This window comes from Marmota flaviventris, chromosome X, assembly GCF_047511675.1.
Source record: "Marmota flaviventris isolate mMarFla1 chromosome X, mMarFla1.hap1, whole genome shotgun sequence".
In the NCBI taxonomy this organism is placed as follows: Eukaryota; Metazoa; Chordata; class Mammalia; order Rodentia; family Sciuridae; genus Marmota; species Marmota flaviventris.
The window spans coordinates 46,710,853-46,731,378 of NC_092518.1; the positions used below are offsets into that span (position 1 = coordinate 46,710,853).

At 39.5% G+C, this 20,526-nt stretch overlaps 1 protein-coding gene across 4 annotated transcripts in view; it reads right to left on the reverse strand.

The window, feature by feature from the left end:
- The window catches only part of Pfkfb1 (6-phosphofructo-2-kinase/fructose-2,6-biphosphatase 1), a 151,234-nt gene that overhangs the window by 113,042 nt on the left and 17,666 nt on the right, over window positions 1-20,526 (reverse strand). For 3 of the 4 annotated variants that reach the window (XM_071606774.1, XM_071606773.1, XM_027950217.3), the window contains exons 2-6: window positions 12,275-12,400; window positions 9,591-9,684; window positions 8,730-8,796; window positions 7,800-7,874; window positions 7,115-7,171 (exon numbers count right to left, since the gene is read on the reverse strand). In XM_071606774.1, coding sequence (XP_071462875.1) covers window positions 7,115-7,171; window positions 7,800-7,874; window positions 8,730-8,796; window positions 9,591-9,684; window positions 12,275-12,400 — 419 coding nt within the window. The remainder of the gene's footprint in view (window positions 1-7,114; window positions 7,172-7,799; window positions 7,875-8,729; window positions 8,797-9,590; window positions 9,685-12,274; window positions 12,401-20,526) is intronic. The other variant, XM_071606775.1, reaches the window with a different exon arrangement.

Sequence of the window (20,526 nt, forward strand, 5' to 3'; positions counted from 1 at the left end):
ATGCAATTAGCCTGAGTGTCCATCAGAAGAACACTGGCAAAAAGAAGGGGTTGGGAGTGGCCCGCGGCGGGACAGAGCTTCCAATCACTCCTGCAAGGTAGGCGGGCCTGCGACCCACCTGCAGAAGAGGAGCAGCGGCCTGCTGAGAGGCAGAGCCGCCCCCTCCCCCTGCACCGGCAAGGTAGAGGGAACTGTGACCACTCACAGAGCAGGCCCAGCGGCCTGCTGAGGGGCAGAGCCACGCCCCACCCACCCCCCCGCCTGCCAGGTAGGTGGAACGGTGACCACCGACAGAAAAGGCCCAGTGGCCCGCGGCGGGACAGAGCTTCCAATCACTCCTGCAAGGTAGGCGGGCCTGCGACCCACCTGCAGAAGAGGAGCAGCGGCCTGCTGAGAGGCTGAGCCACCCCCTCCCCCTGCGCCGGCAAAGTAGAGGGAACTGTGACCACGCACAGAGCAGGCCCACACCCCCCGCGCCTGCCAGGTAGGGGAACTGTGACCACCGACAGAAAAGGCCCAGTGGCCCGCGGCGGGACAGAGCTTCCAATCACTCCTGCAAGGTAGGCGGGCCTGCGACCCACCGGCAGAAGAGGAGCAGCGGCCTGCTGAGAGGCAGAGCCGCCCCCTCCCCCTGTGCCGGCAAGGTAGAGGGAACTGTGACCACACACAGAGCAGGCCCGGCGGCCTGCTGAGGGGCAGAGCCGCCCCCCACACCCCGCGCCTGCCAGGCAGGTGGAACGGTGACCACCGACAGAAAAGGCCCAGTGGTCCGCGGCGGGACAGAGCTTCCAATCACTCCTGCAAGGTAGGCGGGCCTGCGACCCACCGGCAGAAGAGGAGCAGCGGCCTGTTGAGAGGCAGAGCCGCCCCCTCCCCCTGCGCCGGCAAGGTAGAGGGAACTGTGACCACCCACAGAACAGGCCCAGTGGCCTGCTGAGGGGCAGAGCCGCCCCCCACCCCCCGCGCCTGCCAGGTAGGCGGAACTGTGACCACCGACAGAAAAGGCCCAGTGGCCCGCGGAGGGGCAGAGCTTCCAATCACTCCTGCAAGGTAGGCGGGCCTGCGACCCACCGGCAGAAGAGGAGCAGCGGCCTGCTGAGAGGCAGAGCCGCCCCCTCCCCCCCACGCCTGCAAGGTAGACGGAACTGTGACCACCATCAGAACAGGCCAGACCTGCAACCGAGAGACAAAACAGGCCCAGTGGCCTGAGGAAGGGTAGAGCCGCCCCACCCCCCTGCGCCTGCAAGGTAGGCGGACCTACGACCCACTGGCAGTACAGCCCCAGAGGCCTGCAGAGGGGCAGTGCTGCTGCCTGCGCCTGCAAAGTAGGCAGAACTGCGACCACCGACAGAACAAGCCTAGAGGCCCGCAGAGGGACAGAGCTGCCGCCCGCGCCTGCAAGGTCGGCGGACCTGCTACCGACTGGCAGAGCAGGCCCAGCGGCCTGCCGGCGTGGTAGGCACATTGCCCCAATTGGAGGAGGGGCAGAGCCGCCGCCCACGCGTGCGAGGGAGACTTTGCAACTATACAAGACCAATATAAATATATAGGGGGAAAATTCAATAGCACAACAGTTTCAACAAGTAGAAAGGAACGCGAACAGTATGAAGAGACAAGGAAAGAAAGGACCACAAGCATTGCAGGTCAACTCAACGTTAGAAGAGGTAATAGCTGCAGCTGATGGAATGTCAGATAAAGAATTCAGGATATACATGCTTCAGATGATCTGGAGTCTCAAGGAAGACATCAGACAGCAAAATCAGACAATGAAAGATCACTTCAACAATGAATTACATAAACAAATCCAAGAAGCAAAAGATCAACTATACAGGGAGATAGAGGTTATAAAAAACAAACAAACAGAAATCCTAGAAATGCAGGAAGCAATAAACCAACTTAAAAACTCAATTGAGAATACTACCAGCAGAGTAGAACACTTAGAAGATAGAACATCAGACAATGAAGACAAAGTATTTCAACTTGAAAAGAACATAGACAGCTCAGCAAGACTGTTAAGAAACCATGAGCAGAACATCCAAGAAATATGGGATAACATCAAGAGACCAAATTTAAGAGTCATTGGGATACAGGAAGGGACAGAGTTTCAAACCAAAGGAATGAGCAATCTATTCAATGAAATAATACGAGAAAACTTCCCAGACTTGAAGAATGAGACAGAACCCCAAATCCTAGAAGCCTACAGGACGCCGAATGTGCAAAATCATAAGAGACCCACACCTAGACACATTATAATGAAGATGCCCAACATACAGAATAAGGAGAGAATTTTAAAAGCTACAAGAGAAAGGAAGCAGATCACATTTAGGGGTAAGCCAATCAGGATAACAGCTGATCTTTCAACACAGACTCTGAAAGCTAGAAGATCCTGGAATAACATATTTCAAACACTGAAAGAAAATGGGTTCCAACCAAGAATTGTGTTTCCAGCGAAATTAAGCTTCAGGATCAAAGATGAAATTAAAACCTTCCACGATAAACAAAAGTTAAAAGAATTTGCAGCTAGAAAACCATCTCTTCAAAACATCCTTGGCAAAACATTACAGGAAGAGGAAATGGAAAATAACAATGAAAACCAACAGTGGGAGGTAGGACACTAAAGGGGGGGAAAATAATCAAAGAGGAAAACAAACCATGTTTAGTAACAGAAATAAACAAATATGGCTGGAAGAACAACCCATATCTCAATAATAACCCTAAATGTTAATGGCTTAAACTCACCAATCAAGAGACACAGGCTAGTAGAATGGATCACAAAACAAGACCCAACAATATGCTGCCTACAGGAGACGCATTTGATAGGAAAAGACATACATAGGCTGAAGGTGAAAGGTTGGGAAAAATCATATCACTCATATGGACTTCGGAAACAAGCAGGAGTATCCATACTCATATCAAATAAAATAGATTTCAAGCCAAAGTTAATCAAAAGGGATAAAGAGGGACACTACATACTGCTCAAGGGAACCATACACCAACAAGACATAACAATCATAAATATATATGCCGCAAACAATGGTGCAGCTATGTTCATCAAACAAACTCTTCTCAAGTTCAAGAGTCTAATAGACCACCATACAATAATCATGGGAGACTTCAACACACCTCTATCACCACTGGAAAGATCTTCCAAACAAAAGTTGAATAAGGAAACTATAGAACTCAATAACACAATTAATAACCTAGACTTAATTGACATATATAGAATATACCACCCAACATCAAGCAGTTACACTTTTTTCTCAGCAGCACATGGATCCTTCTCAAAAATAGATCATATATTATGTCACAGGGAAACTCTTAGACAATATAAAGGAGTAGAGATAATATCATGCATCCTATCTGATCATAATGGAATGGAACTGAAAATCAACGATAAAAGAAGGAAGGAAAAAGAATACATCACTTGGAGAATGAACAATAGGTTACTGAATGATCAATGGGTTATAGAAGACATCAAGGAGGAAATTAAAAAATTCTTAGAGATTAATGAAAACACAGACACAACATATCGGAATCTATGGGACACATTGAAAGCAGTTCTAAGAGGAAAATTCATTGCTTGGAGTTCATTCCTTAAAAAAAGAAAAAAACAACAAATAAATGATCTCATACTTCATCTCAAAATCCTAGAAAAAGAAGAGCAAAACAACAGCAAAAGAAGTAGAAGGCAAGAAATAATTAAAATCAGAGCTGAAATTAATGAAATCGAAACAAAAGAAACAATTGAAAAAATTGACAAAACTAAAAGTTGGTTCTTTGAAAAAATAAACAAAATCGACAGACCCTTAGCCATGCTAGCGAAGAAAAGAAGAGAGAGAGAACTCAAATTACTAACATACGGGATGAAAGAGGCAATATCACAACAGACACTTCAGAAATACAGAAGATAATCAAAAATTATTTTGAATCCTTATACTCCAATAAATTAGAAGATAGTGAAGGCATCGATAAATTTCTTAAGTCATATGATCTGCCCAGATTGAGTCAGGAGGATATAGACAACCTAAACAGACCAATATCAATTGAGGAAATAGAAGAAACCATCAAAAGACTACCAACTAAGAAAAGCCCAGGACCGGATGGGTATACAGCAGAGTTTTACAAAACCTTTAAAGAGGAACTAATACCAATACTTTTCAAGCTACTTCGGGAAATAGAAAAAGAGGGAGAACTTCCAAATTCATTCTACGAGGCCAACATCACCCTGATACCTAAACCAGACAAAGACACTTCAAAGAAAGAAAACTACAGACCAATATCTCTAATGAACCTAGATGCAAAAATCCTCAATAAAATTCTGGCCACTCGGATACAAAAACATATCAAAAAAATTGTGTACCATGATCAAGTAGGATTCATCCCTGGGATGCAAGGCTGGTTCAATATACGGAAATCAATAAATGTTATTCACCACATCAATAGACTTAAAAATAAGAACCATATGATCATCTCGATAGATGCGGAAAAAGCATTCGACAAAGTACAGCATCCCTTTATGTTCAAAACTCTAGAAAAACTAGGGATAACAGGAACATACCTCAATATTGTAAAAGCAATCTATGCTAAGCCTCAGGCTAGCATCATTCTGAATGGAGAAAAATTGAAGGCATTCCCTCTAAAATCTGGAACAAGACAGGGATGCCCTCTCTCACCACTTCTGTTCAACATAGTTCTCGAAACACTGGCCAGAGCAATTAGACAGACGAAAGAAATTAAAGGCATCAAAATAGGAAAAGAAGAACTTAAATTATCACTATTTGCAGATGACATGATTCTATACCTAGCAGACCCAAAAGGGTCTACAAAGAAACTATTAGAGCTAATAAATGAATTCAGCAAAGTGGCAGGATATAAAATCAACACGCATAAATCAAAGGCATTCCTGTATATCAGCGACAAATCCTCTGAAATGGAAATGAGGACAACCACTCCATTCACAATATCTTCAAAAAAAATAAAATACTTGGGAATCAACCTAACAAAAGAGGTGAAAGACTTATACAACGAAAACTACAGAACCCTAAAGAGAGAAATAGAAGAAGATCTTAGAAGATGGAAAAATATACCCTGTTCATGGATAGGCAGAACTAACATCATTAAAATGGCGATATTACCAAAAGTTCTCTATAGGTTTAATGCAATGCCAATCAAAATACCAACGGCATTTCTTGTAGAAATAGAGAAAGCAATCATGAAATTCATATGGAAAAATAAAAGACCCAGAATAGCAAAAACAATGCTAAGCAGGAAGTGTGAATCAGGCGGTATAGCGATACCAGACTTCAAACTATACTACAGAGCAATAGTAACAAAAACAGCATGGTACTGGTACCAAAACAGGCGGGTGGACCAATGGTACAGAATAGAGGACACAGAAACCAATCCACAAAACTACAACTACCTTATATTTGATAAAGGGGCTAAAAGCATGCAATGGAGGAAGGATAGCATCTTCAACAAATGGTGCTGGGAAAACTGGAAATCCATATGCAACAAAATGAAACTGAATCCCTTTCTCTCGCCATGCACAAAAGTTAATTCAAAATGGATCAAGGAGCTTGATATCAAATCAGAGACACGCCGTCTGATAGAAGAAAAAGTTGGCTACGATCTACATACTGTGGGGTCGGGCTCCAAATTCCTCAATAGGACACCCATAGCACAAAAGTTAATAACTAGAATCAACAAATGGGACTTACTCAAACTAAAAAGTTTTTTCTCAGCAAAAGATACAATAAGAGAGGTAAATAGAGAGCCTACATCCTGGGAACAAATCTTTACTCCTCACACTTCAGATAGAGCCCTAATATCCAGAGTATACAAAGAACTCAAAAAATTAGACAATAAGAGAACAAACAACCCAATCAACAAATGGGCCAAGGACCTGAACAGACACTTCTCAGAGGAGGACATACAATCAATCAACAAGTACATGAAAAAATGCTCAACATCTCTAGCAGTCAGAGAAATGCAAATCAAAACCACCCTAAGATACCATCTCACTCCAGTTAGATTGGCAGCCATTATGAAGTCAAACAACAAGTGCTGGCGAGGATGTGGGGAAAAGGGTACACTTGTACATTGCTGGTGGGACTGCAAATTGGTGCAGCCAATTTGGAAAGCAGTATGGAGATTTCTTGGAAAGCTGGGAATGGAGCCACCATTTGACCCAGCTATTCCCCTTCTCGGTCTATTCCCTAAAGACCTAAAAAGAGCATGCTACAGGGACACTGCTACATCGATGTTCATAGCAGCACAATTCACAATAGCTAGACTGTGGAACCAACCTAGATGCCCTTCAATGGATGAATGGATAAAAAAAAAATGTGGCATTTATACACAATGGAGTATTACTCTGCATTAAAAAATGACAAAATCATAGAATTTACAGGGAAATGGATGGCATTAGAGCAGATTATGTTAAGTGAAGCTAGCCAATCCCTAAAAAACAAATGCCAAATGTCTTCTTTGATATAAGGAGAGTAACTAAGAACAGAGTAGGGTCGAAGAGCATGAGAAGAAGATTAACATTAAACAGGGATGAGAGGTGGGAGGGAAAGGGAGAGAGAAGGGAAAATGCATGGAAATGGAAGGAGATCCTCAGAGTTATACAAAAGTACATACAAGAGGAAGTGAGGGGAAGGGGAAAAATAATACAAGGGGGACAAACGAATGTCAGTAGAGGGGGCTGAGAGAGAAGAGGGGAGGGGAGGGGAGGGGAGGGGGGATAGTAGAGGATAGGAAAGGCAGCAGAATACAACAGACAGTAGTATGGCAATATGTAAATCAATGGATGTGTAACTGATGTCATTCTGCAATCTGTATATGGGGTAAAAATGGGAGCTCATAACCCACTTGAATCAAATTGTGAAATATGATATATCAAGAACTATGTAATGTTTTGAACAACCAACAATAAAAATTATAAAAAAAAAGAAAAGAAATAAAAAGGGCTGTGGATATGGCTCAGTGGTTAAGCACCCCTAGGTTCAATCCCTGGTACCAAAAAAAAAACATCTTACAGAGATCTTTAGGTAGGAGCCAAAACTAAGACAGCAAAAACTAAGAAGGAAAAGTAACTGTTGCTCCTTACCTTGATGTTTTCTGCAATGATGTCAGGGTCATTACATATAGACTCAATGAAAAAGACCTGTAAGAGAAACATAAAAAAAGATGTCTAAGTCTGGGGATGTAGTTCAGTGGTAAAAGTCTTGCCTAGCATGCATGAAGCCTTGGGTTTAAACCCAGCTCTGAAAGATAGAAAGAAAGAGAGACAGAGGTTTGATCTCTAACTCTGAAAGGGGATGTTCCAACTGGGAATTATATTTGGTAGGAGCCAAACATAGATGTATCCCTTCTCCCCCTGAGTGATCTCCAGGGGCATGCCTGACAATAGAATTTCATACAGTGATGTTTCAGGCTTGAGTTTTATGAGCTATCCTGGCCTTAAACTAAATGACCCTGGATTGTTGTTTTGTGTTTTTACTGCTTTTAAAGTCTGTTGTATTTTTTTGTAGTGGTTCTCAACTCCTTCATCATTGTCATGCCCCACCCTCAGTGTCAACCTGTCAGTAACCATTTTCCATTGCCTAATGTGGTACATCTCCTTTCCTATTCTGTTTTGCTGCTTCTGACTATGCTCCGGAAAACCAGACAACCAAATGAATATATTGAGCCTATGGTGGCCAATTTGGTTGTTCTGAGTATCCTATTTAGTCTTTCTTTGGAGTTTGTACTGGATAAGTAGGTTCTAGACAAGAATGGGACTATTACTGTACCTTGTACCCATGTTCCTTTGCAAACTGCAGAATCAGTGACCGTCTTTCTCTGGTAGTGTTGGTGGCATCAAAAACCTAGAGATAGGTAATGAAATTGGCTTACTCTGTATCTAGTGTTGACAGAACACTCACTCTTTTTCCATGTCTGTGCTAAGTGGAGGGCTTCTAGGAAGCGGTAGACTTTTTAGAGGATCTTGAAGGAAAGGAAGAATTAACTTATCTCAATTTCACAAACACTTATCAAGCACTTTCTGTCTGCCCAGAAATGTACCAGATCCTGTGAGTATAATAAGGCAAAAGAAAAACTGTAGGTTTTTATTAGGATTATTTTACAGGTGGAGTAACTTAGGCATAGAAGAAAGACTTACCTTCACTAGTCACTAAGAGTTGCTGACAGAGCAGAGCTATTGGTTTACTCAAGTCCTACATGAGGCCTCTTCCTTCCTTAACAACTTAAAAGTCCTTAAGAGTAGGAAACAACTCCCTAATCTCAGCAACTTAGATCAGACCCTTTGCAAATTTAAGAATCTTTTCCTCCTTTAGAAATTGGGGATGTATAGGTAAATCTCTAGAACTCAAAAATGTTTGTACTGTAGTCTTATATTCCAGTAGAGCCCTGCTGAATTCTTAGGGGTTCATTAGTAGTACACAGTGGTTAAGAGTGGGGATTACCAAGCTACACAATCTGGATTTCAGTTTGGGCCCTACCATATACATGTTGTGCTACCTTGGGGAATTATGTAATCTCTCTGTTCCATTCTTCCAGGCTTTCAAATGGGGCATGACAATATCTCATGGGGGTAGTGTGCAACTAAATTATTAATATGAGCAAAGTACTTAGAATAATATATGGAATAGTTAATTCTCAGTATATATTAGCTATTTTCCATTCCAGCAGATGCCCAAAGAAAATAATGGAAATTTCTTTACCGCAACATGACCTTCCTCATGGCTAAGATAGTTATGAACATCCTTCAGGGCTGCCAATGCACACTGCCTGAAAAATATACAGAAAGAAACAGACAACCCTTATCTCCAAGATGGTTTTCTCTCTCTTTTTCTGCATTATCGTTTGTACCATCTCTCATATATCTTACACTAAATTATTCATCCTTTGAACATCTACACAGGATGTACTATGTTCTAGGCACCATGCCAAGTACAGAGGGGTCAAACAGTTGTAATTGGATCTGCGTGTACAGCTTAGAGGCAGGAATAAAGTGACATGTTTGGGAAAGTCTAAGTAATGACAGCAGACCCAATTTTAAGTGTTTCAATGCTTGTGATAAGGAAACTCAAGCTAAATATCATATCAACCCAAGTAGGGCTTAGGTGTGTGGTCTTTAAAGTTAAAGTCATGTCGTGGCATGAGTAATATTGTAAGTGTAGGCATTACAGTGGCAATGTATTTTCAGCAAAAAAAATCTCTTTAGTGATTACTTGTAGCTAGGTTCTATGGTGAGGACATGGATTAATAAATGAGACCCAGGCTCCATTGTGGAAGTACTCAGAATCACATAGGGGAAAGAGATCTTAAGGTTGGCCAAGCTATTTAGACTTTCATCTCAAATGCTAGGCTAAGAAGTTTCTACTCTCCTGTTAGAAGTAGAAGAACATAAAAGGTTCCTGATAAGAAGATGGTTAGCAGGATTTGAGCAGGGATGTCCCAATTACCCTTTGAGTAGGGCTTTGTCTCTTACCCAGGTTACTCTGTCCCACTCTCCCATGATCTGAAGAAAGGCCTCCCTCAGCCAACGGGTAGCACAGGTCCGTAATATGTTGGGTACTTACTTCCTGATAAGTAGGGCCTCCATGTTGTCTGGGAGAAAGAATTCGTAGTTCTTGTAGCTCACTGCCTCTCGTCGATACTGGCCTAAATTAAACACTGAAAGCAGGGAGCCCTAGTGAAGAGGTTGGGAAGATCCCAGTGGCCAAAAAATGTCCTTGCTTAGAGGGACTCAGAGGTAGAAGAAGGTATAATTTTAAGCAACAAAATGTGCATGTAAAGATTCAAATTATAAACTACCAGCCCATTATTTTCCTCATAACAGCCCTGCAAGTTATATGGATGACCACTCCCACTTTATAAATGAGGAAAGTGAAGTTCAGAGATAGAAAATAACTTTCACAGTTAAAAAGTGGGGATCTAGGATTGAAACCCAAGTATGTTTGGCTCTAAAATTATTCTATTTTATCATAAACTGCAACCTTCTCAATGTCTTACTCCACTGGAAAGATGAAGAGACAGAGATTCAGGAAGTAAAATCAATCAATCACCAGGGTCAAACTGAGTGAAGTAGTAACAGACATACACTAGGCCTTCTAACTCCTGCCTAGTGCTATTTCATTTTTCTGTATCAGGACAAAGAATTTAAATCTAAATCTCTAGTCCATACTCTCCTACTTGTAATGGTGAAAAGTCATAGGGGAGAAAAGGAATGAAGGATAAGAGGATAAGAAGCCAAGCAGGGAATATTTCACTCATTCATCTAACAAATACTATTGATGACAATTCTGTGAAGAAGGATATGAGTTCTGGATCTCAGAGAATAACCAGGTCTTCATGATGGGGCCTTCAAGGAGCTCACAAACCAGCAGGTAGGACATCAAATTAACCAGTAAAGATAGAGTTCCCATGTAATTTGTTAAGTGCTCTGGCGAACAATATAGAGTTATGCAAAAGAGTGAGGGAGAAGGAGAGACAAATTCCATCTGTATTGATCTGAGATTTCTTAGAGAAAGTGGCATTGAAACATGCTTACTGGGGTAGGTGCCTTTTATAGGTATGCATAGAAATGAGGGTAGGAAACAAGGGCATTCCTGGAAAAGAATAGCTCAAGCAAAGGTATAGATAGTATCAGCAGATGAGACTATTTGTGGATGGTGTGTCAATCCACTGGGGTTGGGGCCTGAGAGGCTGGAAGGGACCAATTGTGGAGGCCTTGAATGACAGGCTAAGGAGCCTTGGTTTAAACCTGCAGCTCAAGGGGACTCTTAAAGGCTATAGTTATGTCTGCTTTGTGCTTTGAAAAAAGACTATGTAGGCCTCTGTGAGGAGTGAGTAGAATGGAGCAGATAGGAAGAGGGGGGTCATAGCAAAGACCCATGTGCCACAGTACCATGTGTCCCTCCACTCAGCATAGGTTCCTCAGAGCTTGTAGTCCTCCCTGAGAGTGGTTCCTTCTCACCTTCCCTTCTGCTATGTTACCCTCCTCTCATATGACCTAGCATAAATATACCCAATCTGGGAAGTTTTTATTGCCTTCCAGTTGAAAATTTCATTTCTAAGCCCCCTAAGCACCTTGCTCAGGGACTTCTAGGTGATATGAGGTATTCTTATGTATCATAATCAAGTTAAGAACTCTTTAAGGACAGGGCACAGTCTATTCTGTTTTTTCATCCTCAATGCCCGGCATGTGTTTTGGCACATGGAAAACTATTGGAAAACTCTCCATTGGTGGAGTAGGGAAAGAAGAAATGAGGGGGGCAAAGAGAGGATCTGGGGTCTAGGATGTAACTCAGCAGTATTGTGTGCTTATCATGTACTAGGCTTTGGGTTCAATTGCAAGCAGAGAGAGAAAACTTGAAGAAAGGGAAGAAAGATGAATGGAGGGAAAAGGGTATATGGATAGGATGTTGGGATGGGCAAGGGAAATACAGAGAGGAAGTGAATAGAGAAAAGGAGAGTACAGAACCAATATAGGAATATTTTTCTCTTCCTATCAGTAGGGCCAATGCATTAGGTCTAGCACAATAAGTGTCAGGCTTGGAGTCAAACATATCCTGGTTCTGTCACTTACAGCTATTTGCCTTTAGACAAGGCATTTCATCTCTTTGGCCTTAATTTCTCCAATTATGAAATGATGAAGATGTGATAATGCTAATAAGAGTAGTGATGTTGGCAGTGCAATTATAGCAATGATAATAAAACTAGTATATTGCTCTCAGAAGGTTGTTTTTGTGGTCATGAAACATCTTGAGAGCAGGCATTAAGTCTTTTTTTTTTTTGTACCAGGGATTGAACCCAGAGACACTTAACCACTGAGCCACATCCCCAGCCCTTTTATTTTATAGTTTCATTTTCATTTTGAGACAAGGTATCACTAAGTTGCTTAGTGTCTTGCTAAGTTGCTGAGGCTAGGTTTGAACTTGCAATCCTACTACCTCAGCCTCCTGAGCCACTGAGATTATACGTATGCACTACCATGCCCAGCAGCACTAAGTCTTAATACTAGTTTTCATGTGCTTACCACCCATCATGGGACTGGGCATAGAGTACGTACTCAAGAAATTATAAAATTTATAAGAATGTAGTAGCAGTGATATAATATTAGTAGTAATAATGGTAGTAATGTAATCCAGGTAATAATGGTGATGAGGCATTTTTGACACTGAGGGTTTTGGCCCCCTACCTTACTCAGTTTTCTACCAGTGTCTGCAGGAGGGATATATAACAGAAGGTTTCAGAGACATACCTTTAGTTGGTGTTCCTACCCAATTAAGATATCGTGTGAGCTTCGTGGAGATATAGGTCTTGCCTCTAGCTGGTAAACCCACCATGATCACCATCGTTGGGGAATTGGTAAACTGGGGTATGGATGCTGGAAGACAAACAGAGAGTCAAAAGCTTATCCCCAGAACTATATAATATTCTGGCATTAGCTCAGAGATGTAGAGTTGAAAAGAACATCTCTCCCACCATTACAAAGGAAAAAAAAGCTGAAAACTGCATACTAATGACTTTCTTTGAACTCATAATAAACTGAGGTTGCAGGATAAATAGCTAATCGCAAACATGTAAAAACAGGCATCTGCTGGGAGCAAGAGGACACAGGCATTTGCTTACCTGGGGCAGATACTGATGAGCAACATATAAACTCCTAAGAAGATGCAACTAAAATTTATAAATGAATTGCTAAAGGCTAGTTGTGGGCCAATGTGAGAATGTGAAGCACATAGGGTCTGTAGACATAGATGGTTTCATATCCTTTTGTTATTTTCTTCCAGGAATTCTACCAGGTGCTGTCAGGGAAGACTGAGAAGGATCCTGAGAAAGATATCTTGTAGTTCTGGATTGGGGAGGAAATTGGAACAAATAACCATTGCTGAAATTCTGCTGAGACCATTGCCTCTATATTCTCTATGGGGTTAAAAAAAAGCCTTAATATTTATGGAGAAAGGCAACAAAAATCTGTAGATGAGAGCACTGGTGGAAACTCACTGCTGCTGGTAGTGCAATGGTCAATACCAGACAAATCTACCCTATTCTTCTGAGGGGGAAACCCCCCTTAAACTGCAGAAGGAAGGGCAACAAAACTGAGAGCACTGGTGAAAACTCTGTATATTTAAAGGAGAGAAATGAAGGAAAGAGTTATAATCCAGGAGGGGCAGGAAAATATGCTAGGTCCACCATTACATTTGGAGGAGGGACAGAAATACTTGTGAAAGTCATACCTCCAACACGCAGGGTAAACCTGCCTAAGACTGACTTAATCAGAATAACATGGAATGCTCTAGTCTCCTATTCCTCACTACCAGGCTAAAAATAATAGTGAAGTTGGGCATGGTGGCACATGCCTGTAATCCCAGTGACATAGGAGGCTGAGGCAGGAGGATCTTAAATTCAAGGCTAGCCTCAGCAGCTTTGTGAGAACCTAAGCAACTTAGTGAAACCCTGTCTCAAAATGAAAAAAAGGGAGGCTGAGAATGTGGCTCAGTAGTTAAGTGTCCTGGGTTTAATCCCTGATACCAAAAAGAAAAAGGAGTGAAATATATATATATAAAAGATGCAAGAGATAGATTGTCTCCAGGAAGCAGCCCAAAAGGCAGAATCTAGGATAGAATAAAAGTCCAAAGAGACAATGCAGTCATCAGAACCAGACTCAGTTATGATGAAGATTTTTGATTTATCAGAGGATTTTAAATAGATATTATTAATGTGTTAAAGGCTCTATTGGAAAAGGTAATCATGAATGATCACACAGATGATTTCAGAAGGTGGATGGAAAGTGTAAGAAATAATCAAATTAAGTGCAAAAGAAATGGAGGAAAAAGGAGAAAGAAAGAAAGAAATGAAAAAAAGAAAACTGCACAAAATAATAGTTGTGGAACAATACCTAGAAGTGTAACATATATGTGCTTAGAAAACAGAGAGGGAAGAAATAGCAGGGCAGAAGAAATATTTGAAAGCATAGTAACCAAAAATTTCCAAAATTAGTGATTAACACCAAAAAATAGATCTAAAAAATTAGAGGACACCAAGCATAGTAAATTTCAAAAACACACCCATAAATATCAAATTCATATTGCAGAAAATCAGGACAAAAATAAAATCTTGAGCTGGGCATGCCTGTAATCCCAGTGGCTTGGGAGGCTGAGACACTTGGATCGTGAGTTCAAAGCCAGCCTCAGCAACATAGCGAGGCACTAAGCAACTCAGTGAGACCTTGTCTCTAAATAAAATACAAAATAGGTTTGGGAATGTGGCTCAGTGGTTGAATGCCCCTGAGTTTAATTCTCAGTACCAAAACAAACAAACAAGAAAAATAACAAAAAAATAAAATCTTGAAGGGAGCCAGGAAGGAAAGGGTAGGTGGTAAACATGTTACCTACAGAGAAACAAGGAGAAGAATTATACTAGACTTCTTGTCAGAAATCACATAAGCAAAAAAGTCAGAGGAATGAAATTTTTAAAGTGTTGAAAGAAAAAAGTGCCAATCTAGAATTCTAAATTCACAAAACTATATTTCAAAAATCAAAAGAAGGGCCAGGCACACTAGCACATGTCTGTAAACCCTACAGCTTGCGGGGTGGGGGCTAAGGCAGGAGGATCACTATTTCAAAGCCAGCCTCAGCAACTTAGCAAGCCCCTAAGCAACTCAGTGAGACCCTGTCTCACATGCGTGGCCCTGGGAGCGATCTTCAGCACCACATAAAAATAAATAAATAAAATAAAGGTATTGTGTTCAACTACTAAAAAAAAAAAAAAAAAAAAAGGCTGGGGATGTGGCTTAGTGGTTAAGCATCCCTGGGTTCAATCCCCAGTACCAACCAACCAACCAACAAACAAAAAACAACCCACAAAACACTTAAATATTAAGTAAATGCAGGAGATAAAATGAGATAATAAAAATGATCAAATATTCACAATGCAATAGCACACCAGAACTTCCTGCTCCTTTATAATTATAAATTAGTATCAATTGATCAACCTTCCTCCATCCCACTGCTTTCCCCAGACTCTAGAAACCACCATTCTGCTCTCAATATCTATGAGCACAACCATTTAGGTTCCACATGTGAGTAAAATCATGTGGTACTTATTTTTCTGTGCAGTGTTTATTTCTGGTATCCCAGAAACATGTACAATTTTTGTGTATCAGTTTAAAATTTTTAAATGACAAAATATAATGAGAAAAGTTAAGGAAAAAGAGGGGGAAAAGAACCAAATCAAATACAATGAATAAGAAATAGCAAGAACAAATACAATGAATAGAAAACAGTTTGCAATGTGGTAGATTTTAATCCAATTATATAAAAATCACTTTCATCATGAATTGCCTAAAGCCACACCAAAGACAAAGATTGTCTTATTGGATAAAAAAGCAAGATCCAACTATAAAACAGTGCATTTTTTGTTGTTGTCTATAAAACATACAGCTGGATCTGATTCTGGAAACTTCTTTAATCTCTCACTAACACAAATATAAAACCTTGATAGAATGTCTGGACACAGATATGAATACTGAAAAGTAAATAGACATATAAGCGGGTGAATCAGGGAAGAACACCAGAGTATGTATAAAGGACCACTTAAACAGTTGGAAGTTCAACATTATATTTTTCTCCTTCAGTGTCCTGAGCCTGAATTCAATATGGCATGAAACCTAGAAGTGAGCATTCTTTAGCAGACAGTCAGATGCACAAGAAAGCTTATAGTCTGAGCTTAAGATATGGAAATGAGAAATTGAGATCAGAGAAATTTCCCCTAAAATCCCTTGGGTTTTTATTTACTCTACTTGTTCGGTTCCACAGTAAAAGTGGCAATAGGAAAAGTGGCCAGAAACATGAGTGGCCCAGAATGAAGCCTCCAGGAATCAAAACTCAACCATGGCATGAGATTTTTTCTGTAGGTTGAGACAGTGTCAGGAGGACACAAGTAGACTTCATACAAGTGTTTCCTCTATCCTCTTGCAACTTTTTCTGGACATGACAATGAGTAGTTTCTGAGTAGAGGACAGAAAATGGGATCCTAGGGAACTGGAAAGTACCAAAAAGACAGGGAAGAGTCAAGATTTTATCTGCGATCTGTGAGTGTTTGATCCTAATTACCATACCAAAGATCTGAAGACTCAATTAGCAAGAAGGCTTTTTAAAAATTTTCTTGTAGTTGTAGGTGGACAGAATGCCTTTATTTTATTTGTTTATTTTTATGTGGTGCTGAGGATCAAACCCAGTACCTCACGCATGCTAGGCAAGTGCTCTACCACTGAGCCCCAGCCCCAACACTAGCAAGAAGACTTTTATCCAGATACCAGACTGACCACTAGGTGGTGCACATATAGGACAGCCCTAAATAGTACTACTGCAAAAGCTTTGAAAATTGAATTGATGTTGGAACTATGATACACAGAAGGCTAGAAGAAAAATGTCAACCTTCGCCATACAATGTAAACAAGATTCATAATCTCAAAATAATAATTACAATCTCCAGAATACAAAATCTATCAGTGCTGTGGTTTGGATATGATTTTATTATGTCTCCCAAGGGTACATTGTGATTGAAGGCTTGGTTAAAAGGTTGGTAATGTTAGGAGGGGATGCCTAGTGGAAGGTCCTTAGGTAATTGGGAACATATTAAGGTAGTTTTGTGCAACTGCTTGGTAGTTCTCATGTGACCCCTTGAATTCCTGGTGGATTGTGATAAAAGGAACAAACCTGGCCCTACCCATCAACTCTTTCTGTTCCTGTTTGAGATGTGACCACTGCTGTTACAACATGCACTCCCACCATGATGTGGTGCCATCTGCCACTCTTGGCAGAGGCCAAACCAATGTTCGGCACCTCCAAAACTAGGAGCTAAATAAACTTTTCTTTTATAGTTTAGCTGCCTCAGATAGTTCATGGTAGTAATTCAAAGCTAACTAATAAAATCAGCATGCAAAGAACCATGAAAATCTCCATCATGTGGAAAAAGACAAACAATAGTTACAAACAATAAGACATTAAAATTATGTGTTATAAAATTTATGCATTATAAATATGATTGATGAGCAATAACAATCTTGGAACAAATATTAAAAGTAGAAGAATTCAGCAAAAAATGGAAGATATAAACAAAAATCAAATGGATATTTTGAACTAAAAATATAATATCTGAAATTTAAAATATCAAGAATGAAATAGGAGGGCTAGGGTTGTAGCTCAGTGGTAGAGTGCTTGCCTAGCATGTGTGAGGAACTGAGTTCGATTCTTACCACTACATATAAATGAATAAAATAATAATCCATTGATAACTAAAAAAATGTTTAAAAGAATGAAATAGGAAATATAAACACAGATATTAAAATGAAGGATATTATAATAAACAACTCCAAGCATATAAATTTTTCAGAAAAAAAGCACAAATTACCAAAATTCACCCAAAATGAAATATATTATCTAAATTCTATAACTATTACTAAAATTAAATCTGTAATTTAAAAATTGTCCAAAAAATTCCTCAACTTCAGATGTCTTTGTGGGCAAATTTTGCTACACATTTAAAGAAGAAATAGCACCAATAGCACAATCTGATTAGGAAACAAGAAGGCAGGAAAGTGCTTCTCAGCTTATCCAGTAAGGCCAGCATGACCCTGACTTCAAAACTAGAAAAAAATTCTACCAAAAATGAAAAAGACAAATTAACATTCCTCATGAATACAGGCATAAAAATCCTCAGAAATATCATACAAATGTGACCATATATAAAATTAATAATTAATATATCATAGTCAGGAATATATTTAAAATATATCTAAAATCTGGTTTGACATAGGAAAAACAATATAACACATCCTAAAGAAGTGAAACTCCATAATATACCAGCAGGTAAATAAAAAAAAAATTTAGCAAAATACAACGTCAATTCATGATGAAAATTCTTAACAAACTAGAAATAGAAGTGAGCTTCCCCAACCAGATAAAAGATATCTACAAAAAAACCTATAGTTGCAGCCCACGCTGTGGCTCAGTAGTAGAATGCTTGCTTAGCATTCACTCATCATAGGCCTAATTAGAAAATGAAAAACAATAAAACTTTAAAAGAGAACATGTGAGAAAATCTGCATGTACTGGGTTTGTTGATGAGTTTTTTATTTTATTACAAAAATCTTATCCATGAAGAAGGAAAAAAAGTTAGATTATAAAAAATTTACCTATAAAAATTATTTTTATTTTAAAATTTTTATCTGTGAAGACACTTAAGAAAATGAAAAGAAATGCTTCAGATTGGAAGAACATATTTGTGAATTATATATCTGATGTATGCAGAATATATAAGGAACTTTGAAAACTGAGGTATAAAGAGAAAATGTAATTTTAAAAATTGGCAAAAGAGCCAACTTTGGTGGTACACCTACAATTTTACCTACTCGAGAGGCAAGAAAATTGCAAGTTCAAGGCCAGACTGGAAAATTTAGTGAGATCCTGTCTCAAGATTAAAAAAAAAAAAAATTAAAAAGGGTGGGGATGTAGCTCAGTGGTAGAGCACTTACCTGTATGCATGAGGCTCTGGATTCAATCTCCAGCACTGAAAAAAAATTGGCAAAAGATCTGAAAAAATATTTCACTGACCAAAAAGCACAGATGGCAAAGAAGTTTGCATCAATCATTAGGGAAAAGCAAAAGTACAATAAGGGCTGGAGTGCGACTTAGAGTGCTTGCCTAGCATGCTGAGGCCCTCAGTTCAGTCCCCTGTACCTCAAAAAGGCAATAAGATTCTTAAAATGGCTAAAATTATACACATACACAAACATACACACATGACAATGCTAAATACTAGCCAGGATGCAGAACAAAAGCAATTCTCAATTCTTATTCATTGCTAGTAGGAATCCAAACTGGTTCAGGCATGTTGGAAAACAGAAGACAATTTGGCACTTACTTTTATTTTTTTTTAATTTTTTATTTTTGGTACTGAGGATTGAACCCAGAGGCACTTAACCACCGATCCATATCCTCAGTCATTTTTTTATATTTTTTTAGAGACAGGGTTTCACTGAGTTGCTTAGTCTCACTAAATTGCTGAGGCTGGTTTTCAACTTGGGGCCCTCCTACCTCAGCCTTTCAAGCTGCTGTGATTATAGGCATGTGCCATCACACTCAGCTTGGCACTTACTTTTAAAACTAAATGAAAAAGACATATGATACAGTATTTTCATGCCTAAGTACAGGAATTCATTTAAATTCTTATGAAGTAAATTGAAAAACTTAAGTTTACACAAAAATACATATGAGAATGTTTATAGAGCCTTATTAAAAATCATTAAAAACCAGAAATAACCAAGATGTCACTCAGTTAATCAATGGATAAACAAACTGTTACAATCACAAACTGGAATACCATTCAGCATTTAAGAGAACCATTAATTCTCACAATAATTGAGATGAATCTAAAATGCATTACACTAAGAGAAAGAAGCAAAATTCAAAAGCTGCCACTGTGGTATAATTTCATTTATATGCCATTCTGGAAAGGCAAAACTAAGTATAGGAATTGAACAGACCAGTAGTTTCCAGGGGCCAAGGGAGGTCAAAGGGATTAATTATAATGGAATGAACAAGAGAATTTTTAGGGTAATAGAATTGTTTTGTCGGGTACAGTGTACATGGATAACTGACTTCACAAATTTGTCAAAAGCTACAGAACTGAATTTTATGTATTTAAGTTTTAAAAAAATCAACTGAAATACCTGGGTTACCCAATATTGATTACAGTTTGTGATGAATGGATCTAACTGTATTACAAGTATACAGTGTAACCTCACTAAAGGCAGTGAAGATACAAATAAATAATTATGGAAAATAGTGGTTTGACTGATACTCTAAGACCTGTAATAGAAAAGGTCTGTATATACACTGTACTTGTGTTGATAAATTTATTTCTCACTGAGCTATGGTTTAATAGTGCTGAAACTACCAGTACAATAGGGTTGAATGAATGAATGAATAATAGATAATTGAAGCCAGGTATCTTACTGTCTGAGAAAGAAGCTAACAATAAACAAAGGAGAAACTCCAGACCATAGTATTGGTTCAGGGTCAGAAATATAAATTCTGAGCTGGTCGCAGTGCCGCATGCCTGTAATTCCAGCTACTTGGGAGGCTGAGTCAAGAAGTTCACAAGTTTGAGGCCACTCTCAGCAATTTAGTGAGACTGTCTCTCAAAAAAAAAAAAAGTATCAGTTCTAACTCATGATTGATCAGCATATATATCAATAGAAATACACCAAAATATAAATGTGTCTGAATGCACACAAATGTTTTTAGTTCTGTCTGGTGAGAGGGCTAGAAGTAGTGACAACTTAGAAGTAACCAGCATATCTGGCACTCAGATCTTGATTTCTAGATATAATTTTTCGATTAAAGGAACCATGGCTCTGTGGAGAAACGGCTAGGGAATCTGGTTATTGTGAAAAAAATTTAAAAGTGCTTTAAAAATGGGGAGAATGAGAGCATGTAAAAAGAG